The sequence below is a fragment of the Rana temporaria genome, chromosome 3, assembly GCF_905171775.1.
Source record: "Rana temporaria chromosome 3, aRanTem1.1, whole genome shotgun sequence".
NCBI lineage: Eukaryota > Metazoa > Chordata > Amphibia > Anura > Ranidae > Rana > Rana temporaria.
In genome coordinates this window covers 254,451,611-254,477,005 of record NC_053491.1, presented here as the reverse complement: position 1 = coordinate 254,477,005, position 25,395 = coordinate 254,451,611, and the positions used below count along the sequence as shown (strand labels likewise).

General features: G+C 44.2%; 1 protein-coding gene across 2 annotated transcripts in view; it reads right to left on the bottom strand.

The window, feature by feature from the left end:
- GRXCR2 (glutaredoxin and cysteine rich domain containing 2) overlaps positions 1-25,395 on the bottom strand; it is an 84,563-nt gene that overhangs the window by 9,306 nt on the left and 49,862 nt on the right. The window contains exons 3-4 of one of the 2 annotated variants that reach the window (XM_040344591.1): positions 25,177-25,260; positions 1,297-1,551 (exon numbers count right to left, since the gene is read on the bottom strand). In XM_040344591.1, the coding sequence (XP_040200525.1) occupies positions 1,333-1,551; positions 25,177-25,260 (303 nt within the window). In that variant the 3' untranslated portion in view covers positions 1,297-1,332. Of the gene's footprint in view, positions 1-1,296; positions 1,552-25,176; positions 25,378-25,395 lie in introns of both variants that reach the window. The other variant, XM_040344590.1, reaches the window with a different exon arrangement.

Here is a 25,395-nt window from a genome sequence, read left to right as displayed (position 1 = left end):
CAGTGGGAAAAACAGACAGTCAGATCTCTCTCCTTTTTAAAAGAGAAACTGAAAACAAATGCAGACTGAAAACAAATGCAGGACTCTGTAGAAAACAGGAGTTCAATCTTCACCCATCATGGCGAGCTTTGTCATGACAGACATTCAGGGAGTCCACTCCTCTGGACAAGGATAGCACTCTGCCAAAGCAACTCTTTGGTATGGCTTTCATGTGACCAAGGTGTCGACTCGGAGTCCAGCTCTCAACGGAGAAGCATTACAGGCAGAAACCTCGCTCTTCTTCCATGAGGCTCAGGTACCCATTTTGGCTCTTTCAGGCACTTTAGATGGATCCGATTGCATAGCTCCTTGATCCCGTTAGGGATTTCCTAGTGGAGCTTTTCTTAGCACTTCATTAACCATGACTAACACCTTTAGACACTGGTGAAAAAACTGAAGTACTCTCTGGATGAGAGGGGTTATATAGGCAGGGGAACTTCCTGTCTTTTAAGTGTACCAGTGTCCATTCACCTATAGGTGGCGAATAACCCACATAGTTATGACTATGATACTCTGTGTCCCGTGATGTACGATAAAGAAAAACAGTATTCATAAAGTTTTTTTATATCTATACAAAAATGTTTCATTTATATTTTAAACTGAATGGTTTGTTTTACAAGGTGAGAGGTTACAACCACTTTAAACTTGCTCATTTCTCTCTTGATGGCTGAACATTGCTGCAGGGGAGTGATAAGAAAGAAGGGGTGTATACAGCTGGGTAGCATGGGCATAACTCTGGTTCATTTTAGGATTCATGCCTGGTATCATTATTATAGTTTAATAATCAAAATACAAAGTCTAATAGCAGACTTCCTCTGGTATTAATTTCAAATGTAATTATATTTAACTGACCTAAGCTCTTCCTATGTCTGAACCACCTGGATTTAAAAATAAAAAAATAGCTTTGAAAGGGTTTTTCTAATCTTGCAAATGCAGAAAATCCATGGTAGATGTGTAGTAAATGTACATTTTATCAATATACTTCCTATATTTGAGCTTCTTTCTTTTTTTGTTTCTGTCCATATTATTTATGCATTCCTCCCAAATATCTCCATATTTTAGGAGTTTGGGTATGGTTTTACACGACTACACAATGGTAGGCAGCAAGAAATCATTCAACATAAAAAAAATATATATAGCTATAATATATATAGGCAGTAATAATTTTTTAAGAAAACTTGTTATTGTAGAATGCCACATTAACCAAATTAGGTTTTCTTTTATATAATCTTTTTAGCACCGGAAAGAAAATAATACCTTGCTATTTTGAAAAAAGAAGCAATTCTTTTGTTTTTAAGAACGAGGAGATAGTGATGGGCTGTATCCTCCAGAATCATAAGCACATGTCCGACAAGGCTGCAGGCCATTCTTGTCACAAGCTGGACAACGCAATGCTCGGTACGACTCTTTAAACCGGTTGGCTAGCATGGTTAATTTGCTGCCATGGCATAAAGCACAAGGGGAGCATCCAGAGCCTTTACACTGTGGGCAGTGGTGAAGAATCTCCTCATCCTACAATACACAAACAAGAAAATACATTAGAAAAAATATTTCAGGATAATTAATAAATATAGGTAAATGTATGCATCTCTACGGTTTGCAATTTTTCAAGACCAAAAACACACTTTAACCACTTGCTGACCAGGCCTTTTTCTGACATTTGTTGTTTTATCTGTACAAAATCTGTAGATATATTAGTAGAGACCCTAGAGAATGAAATGTCGGTCGTTGTAATATTTTATGTCACACTGTATTTGTGCAGCGGTCTTTCAAATTACATTTTTTGGGGGAAAAAATACACTTTAATGAATCTTAAAAAACAATAAAGCAAAGTTAGCAAATTTTTTTTGTATAATGTGAAAGATGTCAATGTTTACACACTTGTGAAATGGTGGTGACAAACTATGGTATCTAAAAATCTCCATAGGTGACTCTTTAATTTTTTTTACAGGTTACCTGTTTAGGCCTTGTACACACGACCGAACATGTCCGCTGAAACTGGTCCGCGCCGTGTGTACGGCCTAGCGGACAGGTTTCCGGCCTAGCGGACAGGTTTCCAGCGGACAAAAGTTTCTTAGCATGCTAAGAAACTTGTCCGCTGGAAACATGTCCGTCGGACATGTCCGATGGTTAGTACACCTAATCGGACATGTCCGCTGGTTATGACGTGTAACCAGCGTCCCGAAATCCCGCGCATGCGTCGAATTGATTCGACGCATGCATGGAAGCATTGCACTTCCGTGTTTGAGAACGTCAGTGTCTTCTACGTCACCGCGTTCTCTGTCCGCAGGGATTTTGGTCTGATGGTGTGTAAACCGTTTTCATCGGCCATGTCTCCTCGTGTGTACAAGGCCTTAGAGTTACAGAGGAGGTCCTCCACTAGAATTATTGCTTTCACTCCAAAAATCGTGGCAATACATGGCGATGTGTGGTTTGAACACCGTTTACATATGTGGGCACGAATTACATATGCGTTCCCTTCTGCATGAGAGCACGGGTGCTTTACATTTTTTTTTTTTTCTTATTTATTTACATTTTTTTTTTTACACTGTCCCTGTATCTATTTTTTAATCACTTGTATTCCTATTACAAGAAATAAGCATGACAGGTACACTTTATTGAGAAATCTGGGGTAAAAAAAAAAAAAACACAGATCTTTCATTTCCCCTTAAACCCAAAAAATAAATAAAAATGACACTCCGTTATTTAACCTCAAAGTAATGAAGTATATTTACAGTTAAGCCTTGTACACACGGTACGATTGTTGGCAGGGGATTGTCTGTTGATAGACTGTTGTCCTAAATTCTTACCGTTAGTTTGCTCCTTTTTGACAATTTTTTGTCCAGCTTTCGGCCAACAAATGTTGGATGACAGGCAAGTAAATTTTCGGCAGACAACGGTTTATCATTAGATTTTCCAATGGTCAGTACACAAATCAATCACACAAGTTGAAAGTACAAACACGCATGCTCAGAATCAATGCTCACCAAACACAAAATTAGCAGAAGGGGCCCAAACAGTGGCGCTCAAGAGCTGAAATTCCTTGTAGTACATCACTTTGTTCATGTTTGTGGCACGACAATTGTGTACCGTTAGTATGCAAGACAAGATCCTGGCACACGCCCTTTTGACAATAATCAGACGCTCGGTTAGCCAACAATCGTATTGTGTGTACGAGGCCTTAGGGTGGTCGGTAAGTTGGGGGCCTCTTTGTATTTTATCTTCAGTGCAAAGATTTGTTTTATTAAATTATGATCTAATTGGGCCAGTCTTCTAAGCAATATTTCTGTTGTCTTGATGAAGTAGATGAAGGCAATCTTCTTTCTACGAGCCATTAATCCAGGTCTGTGTGCGATTGGAATATTGACTAGAAGGTTAGAAACCCTGTCATCTTTGTACTAATGTCTGTATCTCTATTTGAGGAATGTTATTCTTACCTCTTGTCTGTATAAGGTAGGGCAGAGCAGGAAGTGAAGGAGAATTTTCTTATTACCTATGTTTTGGAAGGTTTAGAATCTCTGCTAGGATTTTATTCGTCTGTGTCCCCATGGGGGAGATTTCCTCTCACTTAGAGCCCATTCACACAGGGACGACTTTGGATCCAACTTCAAGTTGCCCCAAGTCGCCCCTAGTCGCCTCAAGTTGCGCTGCATGAGAAAATCAATGTAAGTGAATGGAGCCGTCTTAATGCACACTACTGCAGTCGCTCCGACTTCAAAAAGTTCCTGTACTACTTCAATCCAACTTCTAGGTGACCTGTAGGCAACTTGTACCCAATTTCAATGGAAGTCACCTCAGAAGTCGGATTAACAGAAGCAACACTACAGGAAGAGAACATACATTTCTCAGGCAAACCCCTCCCTCCCACAGAGCTGATTGTTGTTTGATTGGCCACTGGAAAGCCTCCTGTTCTGGAGGCAACTTGAAGTTGCCTTGTACTGTCCTGGAGGCAACTTGAAGTTGCCTTGTAAGTTGCCCCATGTCGGGCTGTGATTCATACTTAAGTCGTGTCCAAGTTGCCTCCCAAAGTCGTGCTGGAAGTCGTGTTGCCCCTGTGTGAATGGAGTCTGTCTGGTAATGGTTACCAGACCAAACAGAAAAATAATCTCTTCTATGGGGAAACATAAAATCAGACTGAATTTTACCGAATTACCATGGTTTGTTCTGCACTGCGTCAGTATGGAGGCATCCACCTTGGTAGAGACAGGATTATGCTTTTTTTATGTCTGAAGCCTTCATCAAGAACAACCAGTAGAGGGTCTGAAATTACATCACCAAATTTCCAGAGACTAGCAGTCAAGAGGTGGTAATGCCTTAGATTTCACTCTGTAATAATACACCTATGAGGCTGTAGACACAGGAGTGCCTAGGCACACTCACATACCAGGAAGTGCACAGAAATATTTAGAAGGAGTTCAAGACAAATAAGTAATGTGTCTGTATGTTCCCTATTACATTGCAAATCTTCACTTGTTGAGTTAGGTCTATTTAACTATTTTCTGCCACTGCTGTAACTTTTACAGTTGCAGTGCCTACATGTAAACAAACTCCCAGACACCACAGCAGTCAAGAATTTTTTTTTTTCGCTGCCAGCTCCAAAATGTTGTAGAAGTGATTCAGGCAGCTTTACAGCCGCTCAATCACTTCTACATGGTGAAGAATGTGCTGCTGATATCAACTGAAAATCTGAACATAAACACCTGCTCGCTGATCCCTCCTGTGAACTATTAACCCAAAATCATTCAACTCTGTGCTCTTCCGGGTTAAGAGCTGTCAATCCCTGGCTGCTATAGCCAGGGAGAAAGCTGACCAAGCACAGTGTGTGCTCAACCAGCTTCAGCAAAATGCAGAGTTGGCATTAGGGGTCTCTATGCTACCACATAGGAGGCCTATTTGCAATCTTGTGATATCAATTAAACTAAAGTTTAATCAAGTTAAAAAAATGACAGTTTTGTTTTGAAAGCCTTCTGCACCCACATGCACATATGAACACAAATTCATGCATCTGGTGCACACACATATGAAAATTTGTGAAAGCAATAATTCTTGGGGCATCATTCACCATTAACACTAAACTTATGGGGCCAGATTCACAGACGACTTACGCCGATGTATCTATTGATACGCGGTGTAAGTTCTGTGATGCGCTGTCGTAGCTATGCGCCCTATTTAGGGAACAAGATACGCCTGAATTTTGCCAAGATACGACCGACGTAAGTCTCCTACGCCGTCGTATCTTGGGTGCATATTTACGCTGGCCGCAAGGGGCGCTTCCGTAGATTTGACCTACATACGCTGATTCACGAATGTACTTGCGCCCGCTACGCCGTTTACATAAGGCTTACGTCCGGCCTAAAGTTACCCCTGCTATATGAGGTGCAAGTAATGCAAAGTATGGACGTCGGAACAAGCGTATATTTTTACGTCGTTTACATAAGTGGTACGTGAATGGGGTTGGGCGTAAGTTACGTTCACGTCGTTGCCATTGAGCCGTTGTATCTTAGGGTGTAAATTCAACGTGATTCTGAGCATGCGCGGTTCGTACGGCGCTTCATTTACATGGGGTCACAATTCATTACAATACAACACGCCCACTACCAGCCTACTTTGAATTAGGCGGGCTTACGTCGGCCCATTTACGCTGCGCCGCCGTAACTTAGGGAGCAAGTGCTTTGTGAATACTGTACTTGCCTCTCTAGATTACGTCGGCGTAGCGCATATGAGATGCGCTAGGCCCGCACAGAGATACGCCGATTTCTGTGAATCTGGCCCAGGGTCTGTAAAGTCTTTAACTACTTGCCGACCGCCCACCGTCGTTATACGTCCTCACTTTAGAGATGAATTACCGAGATGAATATCTCGGTAACGGCAGCAGCTGCTGCCACAATCGAGATATTCATCTCTTCTGTGGGCGGCCGTGTTAACGATAATGGCGGTCTCGCCGCGAAATCGCCGTTATCGGTGGCGGGAGAGGGCCCCCCCCCCTCCCGCCGCTCTCCCGCGCCCTCCGCCGCTTACCGTAGCCGTCGGTAGCGGCGGAGGAGATCGCGACCATCCGGCAGCTGAGCGGGGACGAGACTGAAGGAAAAATCTCCTTCGCCCGTCCCCATAGCTCCGCTGGGCGGAAGTGACGTCAAAACGTCAGTCCCGCCCAGCGTCTTAAAGAAACATTTTTTTTTTTTTGTCATTTGAAAAAATGACATTTCCAAATTTTTTTTTTTTTTTTTTGCATTTAAGCCCAAATATGAGATCTGAGGTCTTTTTGACCCCAGATCTCATATTTAAGAGGACCTGTCATGCTTTTTTCTATTACAAGGGATGTTTACATTCCTTGTAATAGGAATAAAAGTGATATATTTTTTTTTTTTCAGTGTTAAAAATTCTAAAATAACTAAAAATAAATGCGAAAAGCAAAAAAAATTTTTTTTAAATCGCCCCGTCCCGACGAGCTCGCGCGTAGAAGCGAACGTATACGCGAGTAGCGCCGACATATGAAAACGGTATTCAAACCACACAAGTGAGGTATCGCCGCGATCGTTAGAGCGAGAGCATTAATTTTAGCCTTAGGCCTACTCTGTAATTTTAAAAAATGCAACCTGTAGAATTTTTTAAACGTCGCCTATCAGGATTTTTAAGGGTAAAAGTTTAACGCCATGCCACGAGCGGGCGCAATTTTTAAGCGTGACATGTTGGGTATCATTTTACTCGGCGTAACATTATCTTTCACAATATATAAAAAAAATGGGCCAAATTTATTGTTGTCTTATTTTTTCATTTAAAAAAGTGAATTTTTTCCAAAAAAAGTGCGCTTGTAAGACCGCTGCGCAAATACGGTGTGACAAAAAGTATTGCAATGACTTCCATTTTATTCTCTAGGGTGTTAGAAAAAAAAATATATAATGTTTGGGGGTTTTAAGTAATTTTCTAGCAAAAAAAAATGGTTTTGTCTCGTAAACACCGACTCTGAAAAACAGGCCCGGGGCTAAAGTGGTTAAAGCATTGGGCCCCTTTTACACGTGACCCTCATTTTAGCGGACTCTGCTTGCTCAGCAGGGTATCCATGCTGAGCAGGCGGATGACGGGTCTGTCTCCGATCATTGTGCAGAGTGGAGGCAGACCCAGCCCTGCTCTCCTCTATGGAGAAATTGGGTGCAAACCAACCGCCTGTCTGTTTTCATCTGATCATATCCGATCCGATCTGCCAGGCAGATGGAAAAAAGGACCACCATCTGTCTGGATTTGGCGGACAGGATCGGATCAGATAGCAGTGTATGTCAGTGGATATGTCATCGCTGACATTTGCTGCTCCATAGGGGAAAGTGCTATGTCTAATTATGTCCACCTGAAAAACAGACAGGTGGACCTGATCAGACAGCCTGTATGAAAGAAGCCTTAGGCCCCTTTCAGACTGGGGCGGGAGCTGCGGTGGCGGTATAACGCCGCTAAAAATAGCGGCGCTATACCGCCGGACATTGCCGCGGGTATCAGCCGCTAGCGGTGCGGTATTAACCCCCGCTAGCGGCCGATAAAGAGTTAATACCGCCCGCAATGCGCCTCTATAAAGGCGCATTGCGGGCGGTATTGCCGCGGTTTCCCATTGTTTTCAATGTGAAGGAGCGGTATACATGCCGCTCCTCTCACCGCTCCAAAGATGCTGCTGACAGGAGATTTTTTTTGTCTCCCGCCAGCGCATCGCCTCAGTGTGAAAGCCCTCGGGCTTTCACATTGAGTCTGCAGTGAAGGAGTTTTTCAGGCGCGATAGCAGCGCTATTTTTAGCGCTGTACCGCCTGAAAAACTCCTCAATGTGAAAGGGGCCTAACTTCTGGTCCGTTTGAGTGTCATAGTTCTTCACTACAGGTGCACGCAGTTTTGAGGCTTTACAAATTTAGTATCTAACTACTGAACACCACCTTATACCTTATATTTTAGAAAAAAATAAGATTATGTTATGCTGTGTACACTAAAATTAATTTGAGTGTATTTTTTACTTAAAATAAAGGTTTGATTACCAGTAGCATGGGTATTATTTTATTCTACAAGGTCTGCTGCATATACCTTTGTATCTACTGATCATCAGAAAGCAACATCTGTTTCTGCATTTTGAATTGCCCAGATTTTTGACAGGTTTACCTTAGGGCAGATAGAAATGTATGAATATTTTTCAGCCTATTTTTTATTACAATATATGTTTGCAGTATTTGAGAGCCTTGCTCAGATTGATTGCTTATACAAAGTTTGGTATGTAGCTTTTGCCATGATACTTATTTCTCAGGGATGGGACAACTGACAACATTTGTAAAAGGCGTGTTGCATTGCAGCTGATATTCAGTGTGGTGCACTACATTAATTTTGCACTATTTTGGATCAAGTTCAGCAATTTCTGATGTTTGGCATCTTATTAATCACATATTGATTTTTTATTAGTTTATTGATTGCACTCTTTATTAGAGATTGACCATTAACACATATATTCGCACTTTATATATTTATATATATTTATAATCTTTTATTCAGTAAGTGCCTAAATATCCCCCACCCTTCATATTATTGGATGCACTTTATTTATGCAACTTATTGCTGGTTCACATTAATTATTTATCCCTTACTTTACCATTATTTTCCATTTTTCACAGGATTTTATTTATTCTTCATATTGGTTTTAAACACATCAATATTTATTGTTATTTATGTGCACAGAGATTTATTTTTACTCATTATGCTTACTTACCTTAATAGTTATTAGCATTGGACATTTTTTCTCACAGTAGATATTATGTTATAATCATTTTATTATCTTATTTAATATTTTACATTTGGTGCGTCAGCGCTGTGTTCTGGGTGATATTTTTGTCGCTCATGTTGTTCACATAAAATCACTCCTGACACCCTCCACATTATCTGGTTGATGTTGGGCGGTTACTGGAGTGGAACACATTTATCTGACTCACAGGAAGTGCTAGATTTATATCCGTTGTACTTGTCATATAGGATTAGTATTTTATTAATTAATAGCAAGCGCCATTGCACCCCCTCTTTTTACTAGCAAATTTACACTGTTATACAAGCTGTACAATCACTACTTTACATTGTAGCAAAGTGTCATTTCTTCAGTGTTGTCACATGAAAAGATATAATACAATATTTACAAAAATGTGAGGGGTGTATTCACTTTTATGAGATATTGTATATTAACTCAATAGAGTTTTTTCTTTTAGATTTAGAAGAAATTGTGTCTGTGTCCACTAATAAGGATTTTAATATTATTATTATACAGGATTTATATAGCACCAACAGTTTGTGCAACATTTCACAACTTGAGGGCAGACAGTACAATTACATTGAAATTTAACAAAAAAAAGGACCCTACTCGCTAAAGCTTACAATTCAAAAGGAAGACATGAGGTAATAACTGTGGGGGATGAGCTGATGGAGAAAAAAAAAGTACAGTTGAAAGCAGAAAAGGCTTTACTGAAGAAAGGGGTTTTCATGGATCACCTAAGCACAAAGTAGAAGATAGACCTATTGGGAAAGGAGTTCCAATAGATGGGAGAGGCTCTGGAGAAGTCCTGGAGGTGAACATGGGACGAGGTGACACGGGAGTTGGAGAACAGGAGGTCTTGGGAGGAACAAAGAAAATGATTTGGTTGGTATTTTGAAACAAGGCTAGGGATGTACCTTGGGGGCAAGTTGTGGATGGCTTTGTAAGTTGTTAGTATTTTTAATTAAATTTGTTAGGTAAGTGAAAGCCAGTGGAGGGATTGGCAAAGAGGGGAAGCAGACACTGAATGGTTGATAAGTTGGATGAATCTGGCAGCAGCATTCATGATAGACTGAAGAGAGGATAGCCTGTGTAAAGGTAAGCTGATGATGAGGGATTTGCAGTAGTCAAGGTAAGAAATGACCAGTGAGTGAATTAGTAGCTCTGTGGTGTAATTGGTTAGAAAGGGGCGTATTTTGGAGATAATGCGAAGGTTGAGGCAGTGAGCTTTGGACAGGGATTGGATATGGGGCCGAAAGGAGAGTTCAGAGTCCAGGATTACACCTAGCACCCCAGGAAGGGGCATGTGGGAAAGGAAATATTATGAGCTCGGTTTTGGATAGATTGAGTTTGAGGAAGTGGTGTGATATCTAGACTGATATGTATGTTTGTAAAATTAGTAATGCGCGAGGAGACTGATGGAGTGAGCTGGGGGGTAGAGAGATAGATTTGGGTTTCATCAGCATAGAAATGATATTGAAAGCCATAGGAGGCTATCAACTGACCCAGGGAGGAGGTGTAGATCAAGACTAGGAGAGGTCCAAGATCAAAGCTTTTGAGGATCCTGAAGAAAAAAGGAATAGGAGATAAGGAAGTAGAATTGTAAGTGATGCTGAAGGTGTGGTGAGGTTGGATAGTTAGTGTATTTTTAGTGAAAATATAATTTGATGTTTCCGGTGGGGGGGCTCTCATGTAGGCTGTACGGAGCCATCGAATTTCCAACAGCAGCCATGTCTTTACTTACTCTATGTATTTTATCCAGTTATGTTTACCTAAAATTTGTATGAAATGTATTTTTCTGCAGTATTCTAGAGTATAAACTAAATTCATAACAACAATGTTCTGAAATAGATCAATGTACCTCAATGTGTATGTTTTTTTATTTTTTTTATCTTTATGGCATTTAAACATTAACTTGCATGCTGTGTTAAACTTTATTATAGTTATGTCTTTCTTTAAACAGTCTATTTGCCTGTCATCTCAGTAGATGATTGTAGATACATGAGATTTGTAACTATGTGCCTGTTTTTCAAAGATTGGATCTACCTGTGAAGTAAATATTGTTTGGTGAATATATATAGTTTTAGATAAGGGAAACTCTGTGTTAATCATGCCACAGGGAGCTGTTTTCGGCATGATCCTGCTGCTAAATCATCTAGGTTGCCCTGGCTTATGAGGTCAGACATGGATTATATCTTTATGTGCTGGTAGTTTCACAATGCATAAGAGCTTTTTTCTGTCTGTCTCCTCACAGACCTGGACAAAGGCCTCATTCCAATAAACACACCATGATACATGTCCAATTTAATGCTCGGTGATAGCTAGAGTAAATGTGGAATATGGCAGTAAAGCTTTGGATTAAAATTTAAATTGTGGTTTATGGTTATGTGCTGTCTAGAAAATAAGGCTAACCCTCAAATAGATGGCTAACAAAACTTCTGTTCTTTAGTAGCAGGTAACAGGAACAACTTGGCTTTTACCATTTTAGTTATTTTGTGTTTGAATGCTTTTCTCTTTAGCTAAGTTCATTACAAAACATTTTTTATATTAAAAATTTGAAGTTTTTATATAAATGTAAAAATAATTTTAAGAACTTAAAAGAGGTACAACTAAAGGGAGCAATTAGCTTACATTCTCAATGATTTGTGGTGCAAGAGATTTGGATTGCACTGCACCCTTCCCACACCCTTAGTCCAAGACTGTTATAAATACAAAATCGTAAACTTATATAAAATGTGTTGATTTTTTGGGGACTTTTTTTTTTAGAAATATGTTTACATTTAGCGGCTACATGAGGCTGAAGAAAAATTTGACAGTGTCTCTTTACTGGACTTTTCTAAGCATTATCTCCCCCCCCCCCCCCCCCCAAAAAAAAAATCCCACTCTTCACAATCATGCCTTATTCATGTCATCAGTCCTTGGCAGCACCTATACTTGTGAGCAATTATTTTCAAGGATGAAGCACGTAAGTGGTACGTGAATGGGGCTGGGCGTAAGTTACGTTCACGTCATTGCCATTGAGCCGTCGTATCTTAGGGTGTAAATTCGACGTGATTCTGAGCATGTGCCGTTCGTACGGCGCTTCATTTACATGGGGTCACGATTCATTACAATACAACACGCCCACTACCAGCCTACTTTGAATTAGGCGGGCTTACGCCGGCCCATTTACGCTACGCCGCCGCCGGGGGTTTTACGATCCGCCGCCGCAAGTTTGGAGGTAAGTGGTTAGTGAATTACCCACTTGCCTCTCAAACTTGCGGCAGCGGATCTTAAATCACATAGATCACGCGGATCTAAAGATCCGCTGATCTATGTGAATCTAGCCCCATGACTCCACCCACCGAGCTCCAGACAACAGACCCACCCTCAGAATCTGCAGTTTTTCAGTTCTTATAACAGACAGAGGGGAGACATTTGACAGGTAAGGATATATGCAGGAGGGAAACCTTAATTGCTGTGCATACATTAATTTTCTTTGTTAGTCTTTTTCCTTTATTTTTATTTGATCCTGCCAGTACAACCCCCCCCCCCTCCGTATTAGGGTGCCTACACTCTTGATGAAGGAGAACAGAGACAGGACAGCAGCACTGGTAATCTAGGGCAGTGGTGGAAAACCTTGGCACCCCAGATGTTTTGGAACTACATTTCAAATGATGCTCAACAACACTGCAGAGTGCATGAGCATCATGGGAAATGTAGTTACCAAACATCTGGGGAGCCAAGGTTTTCCATCACTGATCTAGGGAGAGGGTAATGCTAGATGGAATATCAGACTTACATGCACTAACAAATTGAAACTGAATTCTAGCTAACACTCTTTAAGTGATTACAGCAACTGTTTTCTGTTTGGAATAAAGGTTTTACATAAATGAATAAAAGCTGATCATTGTAAGCACCTCTGTTGGTGGTACATGGTTTGTCCCAACTCTCTAACTACCACTTTTGCAGGATAGCTTGTTTTGTTTAAAAATAACGGACTTACTGGCTGGATCACCAATTGAAAATAAAGGAAAGTAAGCCTAAAAAAGAAAAAGAATGCAGCCACCACAATTAATAACTGGTAGGCTGCAATATAATGTTTATTTTTGGGGTTTATTTGGGGGAAATTTAGAACTAATATGAATAGTGACAGGCAGTGGCGGCTCGTCCATAGGGGCGCCCGGGCGCCGCCCCCCCTCCTGTAGTCACAAAAAAAAAAAACGGCCCCTTTAAGAAAATTTTTTTTTTTAATTTAATTTTTTTTTTTTACCAAATTGTTACGTACCTGGTATGTTTAGAGTCTGGTTGTAGGAGGCCTCTCTTACAGCTCTGGTTCACGAGCCACTGAAGTGGGAACAGCGGACTCGGAGCACAGCGGGGTAGGAGTGCCGATGCAGTGATGAATAGATGTAGGTGGCTGAGTCTCTCTGGCGGGAAGGTGCAGACGGCACTGAGGCAGAAGAGGGGGTCAGCGACCCTGACAGGTGATACGACTGCAATGGCAACAAGCTGATGAAGAAATCAGATAAATAGGAAGCAAGAAACAGCAGGGTCAGGCAAGCCGGGTCACAACGGATAATCAGATGGTTCAGATGCAGGTAACTGAAGCGTAGTCGTGGTGCAAGCAGGTGGGTCTGGCAACGGTGGGTCCAATCAGAAGGGTAGTCAAACAAGCCGGAGTCAGGGATTAGAGAGATACGGATAGTCAACAAGCCGGGTCAAGGTTCAGTCAGTAATTCAGGATCAGGTTTCAGGATCAGGTTTCAGGATCAGGTTTCAAGTGTAAGTTCACTCCAAAACTGCAGATCAGGCAGCAATGTGTTTGAGTCCAGCAATGGCTTTTAAAGTGTGCTTTGGCGCCAAAAACGTGCACACGCGCGCTCCCGCTATCGTGCATGCGCGCGTGCCTGTTGTGCACGCGCGCGCCCCCGTTGCGCAGGCGTGCGGGAAGTGCTGCAGTGTGTCAACATGGAGGAACCCTGTTGTTTCCTCAGAAACGAGGATGGATGAGGCTGGGAGGTAAGTCCCTGACATTGCCCCCCCCAAGGGGCAGTCTCCGGATGCCCAGTCGGGCCTTTTTGTCTGGGTGAGCAAGAAAAAAGGCACGTAATAACTTCTTGGCGTGTAGATTACCTTCAGGTTCCCAAGAGTTATCTTCTGGGCCATACCCCTTCCACTTGACCAGAAACTGGTTTTGTCCTTGTCGCTTTCTGCAGTCCAATATAGTTTCCACTACGTACTCTTCACAACCATCGATCTGGACAGGTTCAGGAGGCTTGGATCCTCTGTTAGGGAAGGGATCAGGGGCTGCAGGTTTGAGTAGAGAAACATGAAATACAGGATGTATTTTCAGGGAATTAGGTAGAGACAATTCATATGAGGCTAAATACATTTTCCTCTTAACCGGGAAGGGTCCCATGAACTTAGGTGCCAACTTCTTAGACGGGCAAGGTAATCTTAGGTTATTCGTGGACAGCCATACCTGATCATCCGGTTTGAGATCCAACTCTCCCCTTCTTCCCTTGTCGAAGAATCTCTTGCCGTCAGCTTGAGCCTTGGTTATTGCTTCGCGTAATACCTGGTTGTTACGTTTAAAAAATTCCAAGATATCTTGAACCGCTGGAACTGCTGATTCTGAAAAGAAATCTGGCAAAAATGTTAAATTAAAACCATAATTAGAGAAAAAAGGGGATTGCCCGGTAGCTGAGTGTTTGGCATTGTTGTATGCAAATTCTGCTAGAGGTAGCAGCGAGACCCAATCATCTTGAGAAAAAGTTGTAAAGCATCTGATATATTGTTCTAAGGTTTGGTTTGTTCTTTCGGTTTGCACATTGGTTTGGGGATGGTAGGCTGAAGACAGAGAAAGCTTAATTTGTAACTTCTCACAAAGGGCTTTCCAGAACCGAGAGGTAAACTGGACCCCTCTGTCGGAGACAATATTGGAAGGTACTCCATGTAGCCTGACGATTTCTTTGATAAAAATGCGAGCAGTTTCAGCAGCAGAAGGTGTATTTTTCAAAGGAAGGAAGTGAGCCATCTTGGTAAAACGATCTACAATCACAAAGATTGCTGTACATCCTTCGGAACAGGGAAGTTCCACAATAAAGTCCATTGCAATCATTTCCCAAGGTCTATTGGGCACAGGTAGAGGTTTTAATAGACCCCAGGCTTGTTTTCTGGATGTCTTGTTCCGATTGCAGATGGGGCAAGAGTTGATATATTTCTTACAAAAGTCCTCTAAGTCAGGCCACCAGAAAGTGCGTCGCACTAATTTGAGGGTTTTACGAACTCCGAAGTGCCCCGCTAACGGGTGGTCATGGAGAAGTTTTAGAACTTCCACTCGGGTATTCTCCGGTACAAAAACTTGACTCCCTCTCCAAAATAAACCGTCTCTGGAAGTTAACGAGATATTGGGGGGTTTGGAAGATTCGGAAGATGCTTCTCTGATCGTGGAAAGCAGATCGGTATGCAAAAGTAGAAAGTTGCCATCCGGAAGGATGGTGTCTGGAATGGATGTGTCCTTCGGGTTGTCATGCATTCGGGATAATGCGTCTGGTTTAACATTCTTGGATCCAGGTCGATAAGTAATATGAAAACAAAAGCGAGAAAAGAAGAGAGCCCAACGGGCTTGTCGAGGTTTTAGCCGTTTAGCTGTCCCTAGATACTCCAAATTTTTGTGATCTGTGTAGATCAATACAGGATGAGCAGCGCCTTCAAGTAAGTATCTCCACTCCTCTAAGGCGGTTTTGATGGCCAACAGTTCTCGATCCCCCACGTCGTAATTCCTCTCTGCGGGGGAGAGCTTTCGGGAATAGAATCCTACTGGATGCATTAAATCCTTGTCCCCTGAGCGTTGTGAGATGACAGCCCCTACCGCCACTTCAGAGGCATCTACCTCAAGGAGGAAAGGCAACGCTGGATTGGGATGACTGAGGATTGGAGCGGATGTAAAGAGTCCCTTCAGGGTATCAAAGGCCTTTTGAGCTTCAGGATTCCATCGGAAACGAAGATTCTGCTTAGTGAGTTGAGTAATGGGAGCCACTATCGTAGAGAAGTTTTTAATAAATTTCCTATAAAAATTTGCGAACCCAATAAAACGTTGTACCCCTTTTTTATCCAAGGGTGTTGGTCAGTCTAGGATGGCGGATACTTTTTTCGGATCCATTTCAATTCCGGTTGGAGAAATCACTAGACCTAGGAATCGGATAGTTAGTCGCTCGAACTCGCATTTCTCTACTTTTGCATACAAGCTGTGCAGGCGGAGACGATTCAGGACCTTGCAGACGTGCACTCGGTGCTCTTCCAGGGAACAGGAAAAAAACAGGATATCGTCCAAATAAACAATAACAAAGATGTCTAAGAAGTCTCTAAATACATCGTTAACAAAGTGTTGAAATGTAGCAGGGGCATTACATAGGCCAAAGGGCATTACCAAGTACTCATAGTGTCCATATCTTGTGCGGAACGCTGTCTTCCATTCATCGCCGTCCCTGATGCGTATCAAGTTATACGCTCCCCTCAGGTCCAGTTTAGTGAAAATAACGGCAGATCGTAATTTTTGAAAAAGTTCAGGTATTAGGGGCAGGGGATAGCGATTCTTTACAGTGATGTTGTTAAGTTCCCGATAATCAACACAGGGACGAAGAGTTTGGTCTTTTTTTGTGACAAAAAATATTCCGGCGCCTGCTGGCGAAGTGGACGGACGGATGAATCCTTTATCCAAATTTTCATCAAGATAAATTTTTAAGGCGTCCTGTTCCTTCTCGGAAAGTGGAAAAATCCGCCCAAAGGGGATCTCAGCCCCAGGAAGGAGCTCAACCGGACAGTCATATGGCCGATGAGGCGGAAGAGAATCAGCTCCTTTCTTGCTAAACACATCAAGGAATCCATGATATGGTTTTGGAACGGACTGAAGCAGACTGGGATCGGCATTTAAACACATCAGGGTAGGAGATGGGTTGGACGGTCTGGGCAGGCAGTGTTCCTGACAGTAGTAAGAAGGGAAGGTGATTCTTCCAGATATCCAGTCAACTTGGGGGTTGTGTGCCCGGAGCCAAGGTATGCCTAAAATTACTGGGAACAAAGGAGATGAAATGACATCCAAAATTAACAGTTCCTTGTGTTGGAGAGAAGTAGTAGCAGGTAGGGGAAGCGTTTCTTGTGTTACCTGACCAGACTTGATGTGTGAGCCGTCGGCCAAAAAGACAGAAAGTCTAAAGTCCTTTTTACGTAAAGGTATTTTATGGAGATCAGCAAAAGTGGAATCAATAAAACAGCTGCATGCGCCTGAATCAACGATAGCGTTGACCAACACCGTCTTTTCCGGAAGCTGTAACGAAAGGGAGAGAGCAAGGTGGGTGGTGTTGGCAGAAATGGCTGAAATATTAATAGGAGCTGAAGACTTGAACTTACGTATCTTGACGGGGCAGTTATACACGTAATGGCCGGCCTCGCCGCAGTAGAGACACAGGTTCAACTGGCGACGACGTGTGCGTTCTTCCGGAGTGAGAGTAGGTCGCATCACACCTAATTGCATTGGTTCGGAAGTGTCCATAGACGGATCAGTAGAATTCGGAGGAGTAGGTGGTCGGTAACGAGAAGCGGGTAAGGGGGCCCGAGCAGTGACCCATACTGGGCGACCTTGTTGGGAAGAACGCTCTGCCCGGCGTTCCCTTAGTCGCTGATCAATTTGCACGGCCTTAGTGATAAGTTTGTCTAGGGTTTCAGGTACCCCAATGCGGGCTAGTTCATCCTTCAGGGGTTCTGACAAGCCTAAGCGAAATTGGTGGCGCAGAGCTGCGCTGTTCCATTAAGTATCTGCACTCCAACGACGAAAATCGGTTACATAATCCTCGACCGCTCGGCGGCCTTGTTGAAGTGCAAGTAAAGCGGTTTCAGCCGTGGCAGTCCTCTGGGGATCGTCGTAAAGTTGGGCCATGGTCTGGAAGAAGTTCAGCAAAGTCTCTGTCTGAGGGCCATTATCCTCTAGCAACCGATGTGCCCATTTTTGGGGTTCCCCTTGAAGCAGGGAAACGACAAACCCCACTTTCGTGGCCTCTAGTGAGAATGTTCGGGGTTGCAGGGCAAAATATAACTGACATGCGTTCCGAAAGTCCCGGAATTTAGAGCGATCCCCTGTGAATCGTTCGGGCATAGGAACCCTGGGTTCAGGTGGTAACATTACCACAGACGGAGCAGCAGCGGCTGATGAAGACCTAGTGGAAGGTGCTGGGGCATCTCCAGGAACGGCTAGGTTCTGGACCTGTCCTTCCAATCTCAGGTAGCCATCTTGCAAGTTTTTAACCGCTTGAGTGAGGGATGATAGATGCTTGCATATCTCCTCCATCGCTGGGGCAACTCCTGCAGACTCTGTCATGGCTGCCTGATACTGTTACGTACCTGGTATGTTTAGAGTCTGGTTGTAGGAGGCCTCTCTTACAGCTCTGGTTCACGAGCCACTGAAGTGGGAACAGCAGACTCGGAGCACAGCGGGGTAGGAGTGCCGATGCAGTGATGAATAGATGTAGGTGGCTGAGTCTCTCTGGCGGGAAGGTGCAGACGACACTGAGGCAGAAGAGGGGGTCAGCGACCCTGACAGGTGATACGACTGCAATGGCAACAAGCTGATGAAGAAATCAGATAAATAGGAAGCAAGAAACAGCAGGGTCAGGCAAGCCAGGTCACAACGGATAATCAGATGGTTCAGATGCAGGTAACTGAAGCGTAGTCGTGGTGCAAGCAGGTGGGTCTGGCAACGGTGGGTCCAATCAGAAGGGTAGTCAAACAAGCCGGAGTCAGGGATTAGAGAGATACGGATAGTCAACAAGCCGGGTCAAGGTTCAGTCAGTAATTCAGGATCAGGTTTCAGGATCAGGTTTCAGGATCAGGTTTCAAGTGTAAGTTCACTCCAAAACTGCAGATCAGGCAGCAATGTGTTTGAGTCCAGCAATGGCTTTTAAAGTGTGCTTTGGCGCCAAAAATGTGCACACGCGCGCTCCCGGTATCGTGCATGCGCGCGCGCCCGTTGTGCACGCACGCGCCCCCGTTGCGCACGCGCAGGCGTGCGGGAAGTGCTGCAGTGTGTCAACATGGAGGAACCCTGTTGTTTCCTCAGAAACGAGGATGGATGAGGCTGGGAGGTAAGTCCCTGACACAAATGCACTATGTGGCGCCGGCCACGTGCGTTATGGGAAGCGCTACGTCCATGCAATCACAAGATTGCAGACGCGGCGCTTCATTTGCAGGCTTTAGAACCGCCTTGTGGCGCTTACCGGGTAGCCACAGTGTCTGCCCGGCGCTCGTAGTGTCTATTACTATGGCCGGGCAGATTGACATCTAAGGCCATGATGTCACTTCCTGTTGTCTCTCTCATCACTCCTGAGAGAGAGGAGACAGGAAGTGTGAGGAGCAGACTCGTCCACAGGCATGGCTCCACCAAAATAGTAAGTGCTGCTGCTGCCCCTCTTTTGAATTTTCCTTTCAAAAGGTAAGGTCGTCGGCGGCACCCCCCCCGGCCCCCCCCCCGGTTATCATCATGAATAAGAATGTAATTTTTTAGGGCTAATTTCGGCGGCACCCGCAGCCCCCCCCCCTTATCATCATCATGAAAAATAATGTAATTTTCAGGGGGAATTTCGGTGGCAATATCCCCCCCCCTATTAACATCTTTAAAAAAAATGTCATTTTTGGGGGGAATTTCGGTGGCACCCCCCTTATCATCTTTAAAAAAAAAATGGGGCAGTTGATGCAATTGATGGGGCAGTCGCTGTAATTAACAGGGCAGTTGCTGCTATTGATGGGGCAGTTACTGCTATTGATGGGGCAGTCTCTGCAATTGATGGGGCAGTTGCTGTAATTGATGGGACAGTTGCTGTAATTGATGGGACAGTTGCTGTAATTGATGGGACAGTTGCTGTAATTGATGGGACAGTTGCTGTAATTGATGGGACAGTTGCTGTAATTGATGGGGCAGTCGCTGCAATTGATGGGGCAGTCGCTGCAATTGATGGGGCAGTCGCTGCTATTGATGGGACAGTCGCTGTAATTGATGGGGCAGTCGCTGCAATTGATGGGGCAGTCGCTGCAATTGATGGGGCAGTCTCTGCAATTGATGGGGCAGTCTCTGCAATTGATGGGGCAGTCGCTGCAATTGATGGGGCAGTCGCTGCAATTGATGGGGCAGTCGCTGCAATTGATGGAGCAGTCACTGTAATTGATGGGGCAGTCGCTGTAATTGATGGGGCAGTCGCTGTAATTGATGGGGCAGTCGCTGCAATTGATGGGACATTTGCTGCAATTGATGGGACAGTTGCTGTAATTGATGGGGCAGTCGCTGTAATTGATGAGACATTTGCTGTAATTGATGGGACATTTGCTGTAATTGATGGGACATTTGCTGTAATTGATGGGACATTTGCTGTAATTGATGGGGCAGTCACTGTAATTGATGGGACATTTGCTGTAATTGATGGGGCAGTCGCTGTAATTGATGGGACATTTGCTGTAATTGATGGGGCAGTCGCTGTAATTGATGGGACATTTGCTGTAATTGATGGGACAGTCGCTGTAATTGATGGGGCAGTCGCTGCAATTGATGGGGCAGTCTCTGCAATTGATGGGGCAGTCGCTGCAATTGATGGGGCAGTCGCTGCAATTGATGGGGCAGTCGCTGTAATTGATGGGGCAGTCGCTGCAATTGATGGGACAGTCGCTGTAATTGATGGGGCAGTCTCTGCAATTGATGGGGTAGTTGCTGCAATTGATAGGGCAGTCGCAATTGATGGGGCAGTCGTTGCAATTGATGGGGCAGTCGCTGCAATTGATGGGGCAGTCTCTGCAATTGATGGAGCAGTCGCTGTAATTGATGGGGCAGTCGCTGTAATTGATGGGGCAGTCGCTGTAATTGATGGGGCAGTCGCTGTAATTGATGAGACATTTGCTGTAATTGATGGGACATTTGCTGTAATTGATGGGGCAGTCGCTGTAATTGATGAGACATTTGCTGTAATTGATGGGACATTTGCTGTAATTGATGGGACATTTGCTGTAATTGATGGGGCAGTTGCTGCAATTGATGGGGCAGTCTCTGCAATTGATGGGGCAGTCGCTGCAATTGATGGGGCAGTCGCTGCAATTGATGGGGCAGTCGCTGTAATTGATGGGGCAGTCGCTGCTATTGATGGGACAGTCGCTGTAATTGATGGGGCAGTCTCTGCAATTGATGGGGTAGTCGCTGCAATTGATAGGGCAGTCGCTGCAATTGATGGGGCAGTCGCTGCAATTGATGGGGCAGTCGCTGCAATTGATGGGGCAGTCTCTGCAATTGATGGAGCAGTCGCTGTAATTGATGGGGCAGTCGCTGTAATTGATGGGGCAGTCGCTGTAATTGATGGGGCAGTTGCTGTAATTGATGGGGCAGTCGCTGCAATTAATGGGGCTGTCGCTGTAATTGATAGGGCAGTTGATGCAATTGATGGGACAGTTGATGCAATTGATGGGACAGTCGATGCAATTGATGGGACAGTTGCTGTAATTAATAGGACAGTCGCTGTAATTGATGAGACATTTGCTGTAATTGATGGGACATTTGCTGTAATTGATGGGACATTTGCTGTAATTGATGGGACATTTGCTGTAATTGATGGGGCAGTCACTGTAATTGATGGGACATTTGCTGTAATTGATGGGGCAGTCGCTGTAATTGATGGGACATTTGCTGTAATTGATGGGGCAGTCGCTGTAATTGATGGGACATTTGCTGTAATTGATGGGACAGTCGCTGTAATTGATGGGGCAGTCGCTGCAATTGATGGGGCAGTCTCTGCAATTGATGGGGCAGTCGCTGCAATTGATGGGGCAGTCGCTGCAATTGATGGGGCAGTCGCTGTAATTGATGGGGCAGTCGCTGCTATTGATGGGACAGTCGCTGTAATTGATGGGGCAGTCTCTGCAATTGATGGGGTAGTTGCTGCAATTGATAGGGCAGTCGCAATTGATGGGGCAGTCGTTGCAATTGATGGGGCAGTCGCTGCAATTGATGGGGCAGTCTCTGCAATTGATGGAGCAGTCGCTGCAATTGATGGGGCAGTCGCTGCAATTGATGGGGCAGTCGCTGTAATTGATGGGGCAGTCGCTGCTATTGATGGGACAGTCGCTGTAATTGATGGGGCAGTCTCTGCAATTGATGGGGTAGTTGCTGCAATTGATAGGGCAGTCGCAATTGATGGGGCAGTCGTTGCAATTGATGGGGCAGTCGCTGCAATTGATGGGGCAGTCTCTGCAATTGATGGAGCAGTCGCTGTAATTGATGGGGCAGTCGCTGTAATTGATGGGGCAGTCGCTGTAATTGATGGGGCAGTCGCTGTAATTGATGAGACATTTGCTGTAATTGATGGGACATTTGCTGTAATTGATGGGGCAGTCGCTGTAATTGATGAGACATTTGCTGTAATTGATGGGACATTTGCTGTAATTGATGGGACATTTGCTGTAATTGATGGGGCAGTTGCTGCAATTGATGGGGCAGTCTCTGCAATTGATGGGGCAGTCGCTGCAATTGATGGGGCAGTCGCTGCAATTGATGGGGCAGTCGCTGTAATTGATGGGGCAGTCGCTGCAATTGATGGGGCAGTCGCTGTAATTGATGGGGCAGTCTCTGCAATTGATGGGGTAGTCGCTGCAATTGATAGGGCAGTCGCTGCAATTGATGGGGCAGTCGCTGCAATTGATGGGGCAGTCGCTGCAATTGATGGGGCAGTCTCTGCAATTGATGGAGCAGTCGCTGTAATTGATGGGGCAGTCGCTGTAATTGATGGGGCAGTCGCTGTAATTGATGGGGCAGTTGCTGTAATTGATGGGGCAGTCGCTGCAATTAATGGGGCTGTCGCTGTAATTGATAGGGCAGTTGATGCAATTGATGGGACAGTTGATGCAATTGATGGGACAGTCGATGCAATTGATGGGACAGTTGCTGTAATTAATAGGACAGTCGCTGTAATTGATGAGACATTTGCTGTAATTGATGGGACATTTGCTGTAATTGATGGGACATTTGCTGTAATTGATGGGACATTTGCTGTAATTGATGGGGCAGTCACTGTAATTGATGGGACATTTGCTGTAATTGATGGGGCAGTCGCTGTAATTGATGGGACATTTGCTGTAATTGATGGGGCAGTCGCTGTAATTGATGGGACATTTGCTGTAATTGATGGGACAGTCGCTGTAATTGATGGGGCAGTCGCTGCAATTGATGGGGCAGTCTCTGCAATTGATGGGGCAGTCGCTGCAATTGATGGGGCAGTCGCTGCAATTGATGGGGCAGTCGCTGTAATTGATGGGGCAGTCGCTGCTATTGATGGGACAGTCGCTGTAATTGATGGGGCAGTCTCTGCAATTGATGGGGTAGTTGCTGCAATTGATAGGGCAGTCGCAATTGATGGGGCAGTCGTTGCAATTGATGGGGCAGTCGCTGCAATTGATGGGGCAGTCTCTGCAATTGATGGAGCAGTCGCTGTAATTGATGGGGCAGTCGCTGTAATTGATGGGGCAGTCGCTGTAATTGATGGGGCAGTCGCTGTAATTGATGAGACATTTGCTGTAATTGATGGGACATTTGCTGTAATTGATGGGGCAGTCGCTGTAATTGATGAGACATTTGCTGTAATTGATGGGACATTTGCTGTAATTGATGGGACATTTGCTGTAATTGATGGGGCAGTTGCTGCAATTGATGGGGCAGTCTCTGCAATTGATGGGGCAGTCGCTGCAATTGATGGGGCAGTCGCTGCAATTGATGGGGCAGTCGCTGTAATTGATGGGGCAGTCGCTGCTATTGATGGGACAGTCGCTGTAATTGATGGGGCAGTCTCTGCAATTGATGGGGTAGTCGCTGCAATTGATAGGGCAGTCGCTGCAATTGATGGGGCAGTCGCTGCAATTGATGGGGCAGTCGCTGCAATTGATGGGGCAGTCTCTGCAATTGATGGAGCAGTCGCTGTAATTGATGGGGCAGTCGCTGTAATTGATGGGGCAGTCGCTGTAATTGATGGGGCAGTTGCTGTAATTGATGGGGCAGTCGCTGCAATTAATGGGGCTGTCGCTGTAATTGATAGGGCAGTTGATGCAATTGATGGGACAGTTGATGCAATTGATGGGACAGTCGATGCAATTGATGGGACAGTTGCTGTAATTAATAGGACAGTCGCTGTAATTGATGGGGCAGTCGCTGTAATTGATGGGGCAGTCGCTGCAATTGATGGGGCAGTTGATGCAAATGATGGGACAGTCGATGCAATTGATGGGACAGTTGCTGTAATTAATAGGACAGTCGCTGTATTTGATGGGGCAGTTGATGCAATTGATAGGGGCAGAGGCTGCAATTGATGGGGACAGGCGCTGGCTGCAAGTGATAGGGAGAGAGGCTGCATTTAATGTGACTCAGGCTACATTTGATGTGACACAGTGCTGCATGTAAGGAGGAACTCCGCTGGGGACACGTGATGTAAAGGAGGGACTCCGCTGGGGACACCTGATGGCATCTGGTGGCAGGCGACACGCTCTGGGCTCCCACTGATTCTGCATTATGGTGAGTTGAATGGTTTCATTTTATATTGCAATGTAATAATAGAAATAATGCGCTTCAATCATCCTGACACCATAACAACCATGGTGCCGTGATGATTGAAGTATCTTTATCTGCTGATTGTTAAACTTTCTAGAATACACATTTATATTGTTGTGTAGAATCTGGGCCTGCTGTCCCTCTCTCTCCCTCCAACCCTCGTTCATCTCAGATGCTAACCACACCACCTTAGAGCTACGACCACTATTTCGATTAAACCACGCCCATTTCCACCAAGTGGGAGGGGTCAAAAAGGAAGGGCGGGGTCTGGCGCCCCCCCATCCTAAAACTTCACCAGCCGCCACTGGTGACAGGGTACTGTAAAATGTATTTGAAAGGACAATTGTACCCACATATGTATTCTTAAATGAAAGTCATAATCAATGGTCTTCAGTCGTCACTCAGAGGATGGCTTTGGCATAGAAGGGAATGGGGCCTTCATATGCATATGCAGTATGAAATGGCTGTTTTAGGAAGTAGGACTTTGTAGCTCTGAGCCAGGTACCATGGTGAAGATCACTTCATTGGAGAGGGAAATGTATTTAAGGACAATTGTACAAAAGTATAGTTTTTCCTTTAAATATTCCTGTTTTTAAATCACTACATGTGACTATGAAGATACCTCTGAGATATAAGCATTCTGGATATTGAAACTCATACCTGACTATCATAAATACCGTATTCAATACAATTTGACTCAGGAATATTTCTAATATTTTAAGGGGGAAAAAGTTGAAACAGCATCTTTGAAATAAATAAATTCTAGCATCTCACCTGAGTATCTTGTGTCTTGTTCATCTCAGGAATTTCATTGCCCTCCATTGATCTATGGCATAAGTCCTTCTCAACTGCTCGTCCCTGTTTAGGTGACCATTTTGGATTGTCAGAAACATCTTTATTTATAACTGGGGTTCTTATAATCTTTAAGTTACTGGTGTAGATTATGATTTTGCCAAAATCTATAACATCAGAATTCTATAAAACAAAAGGAAG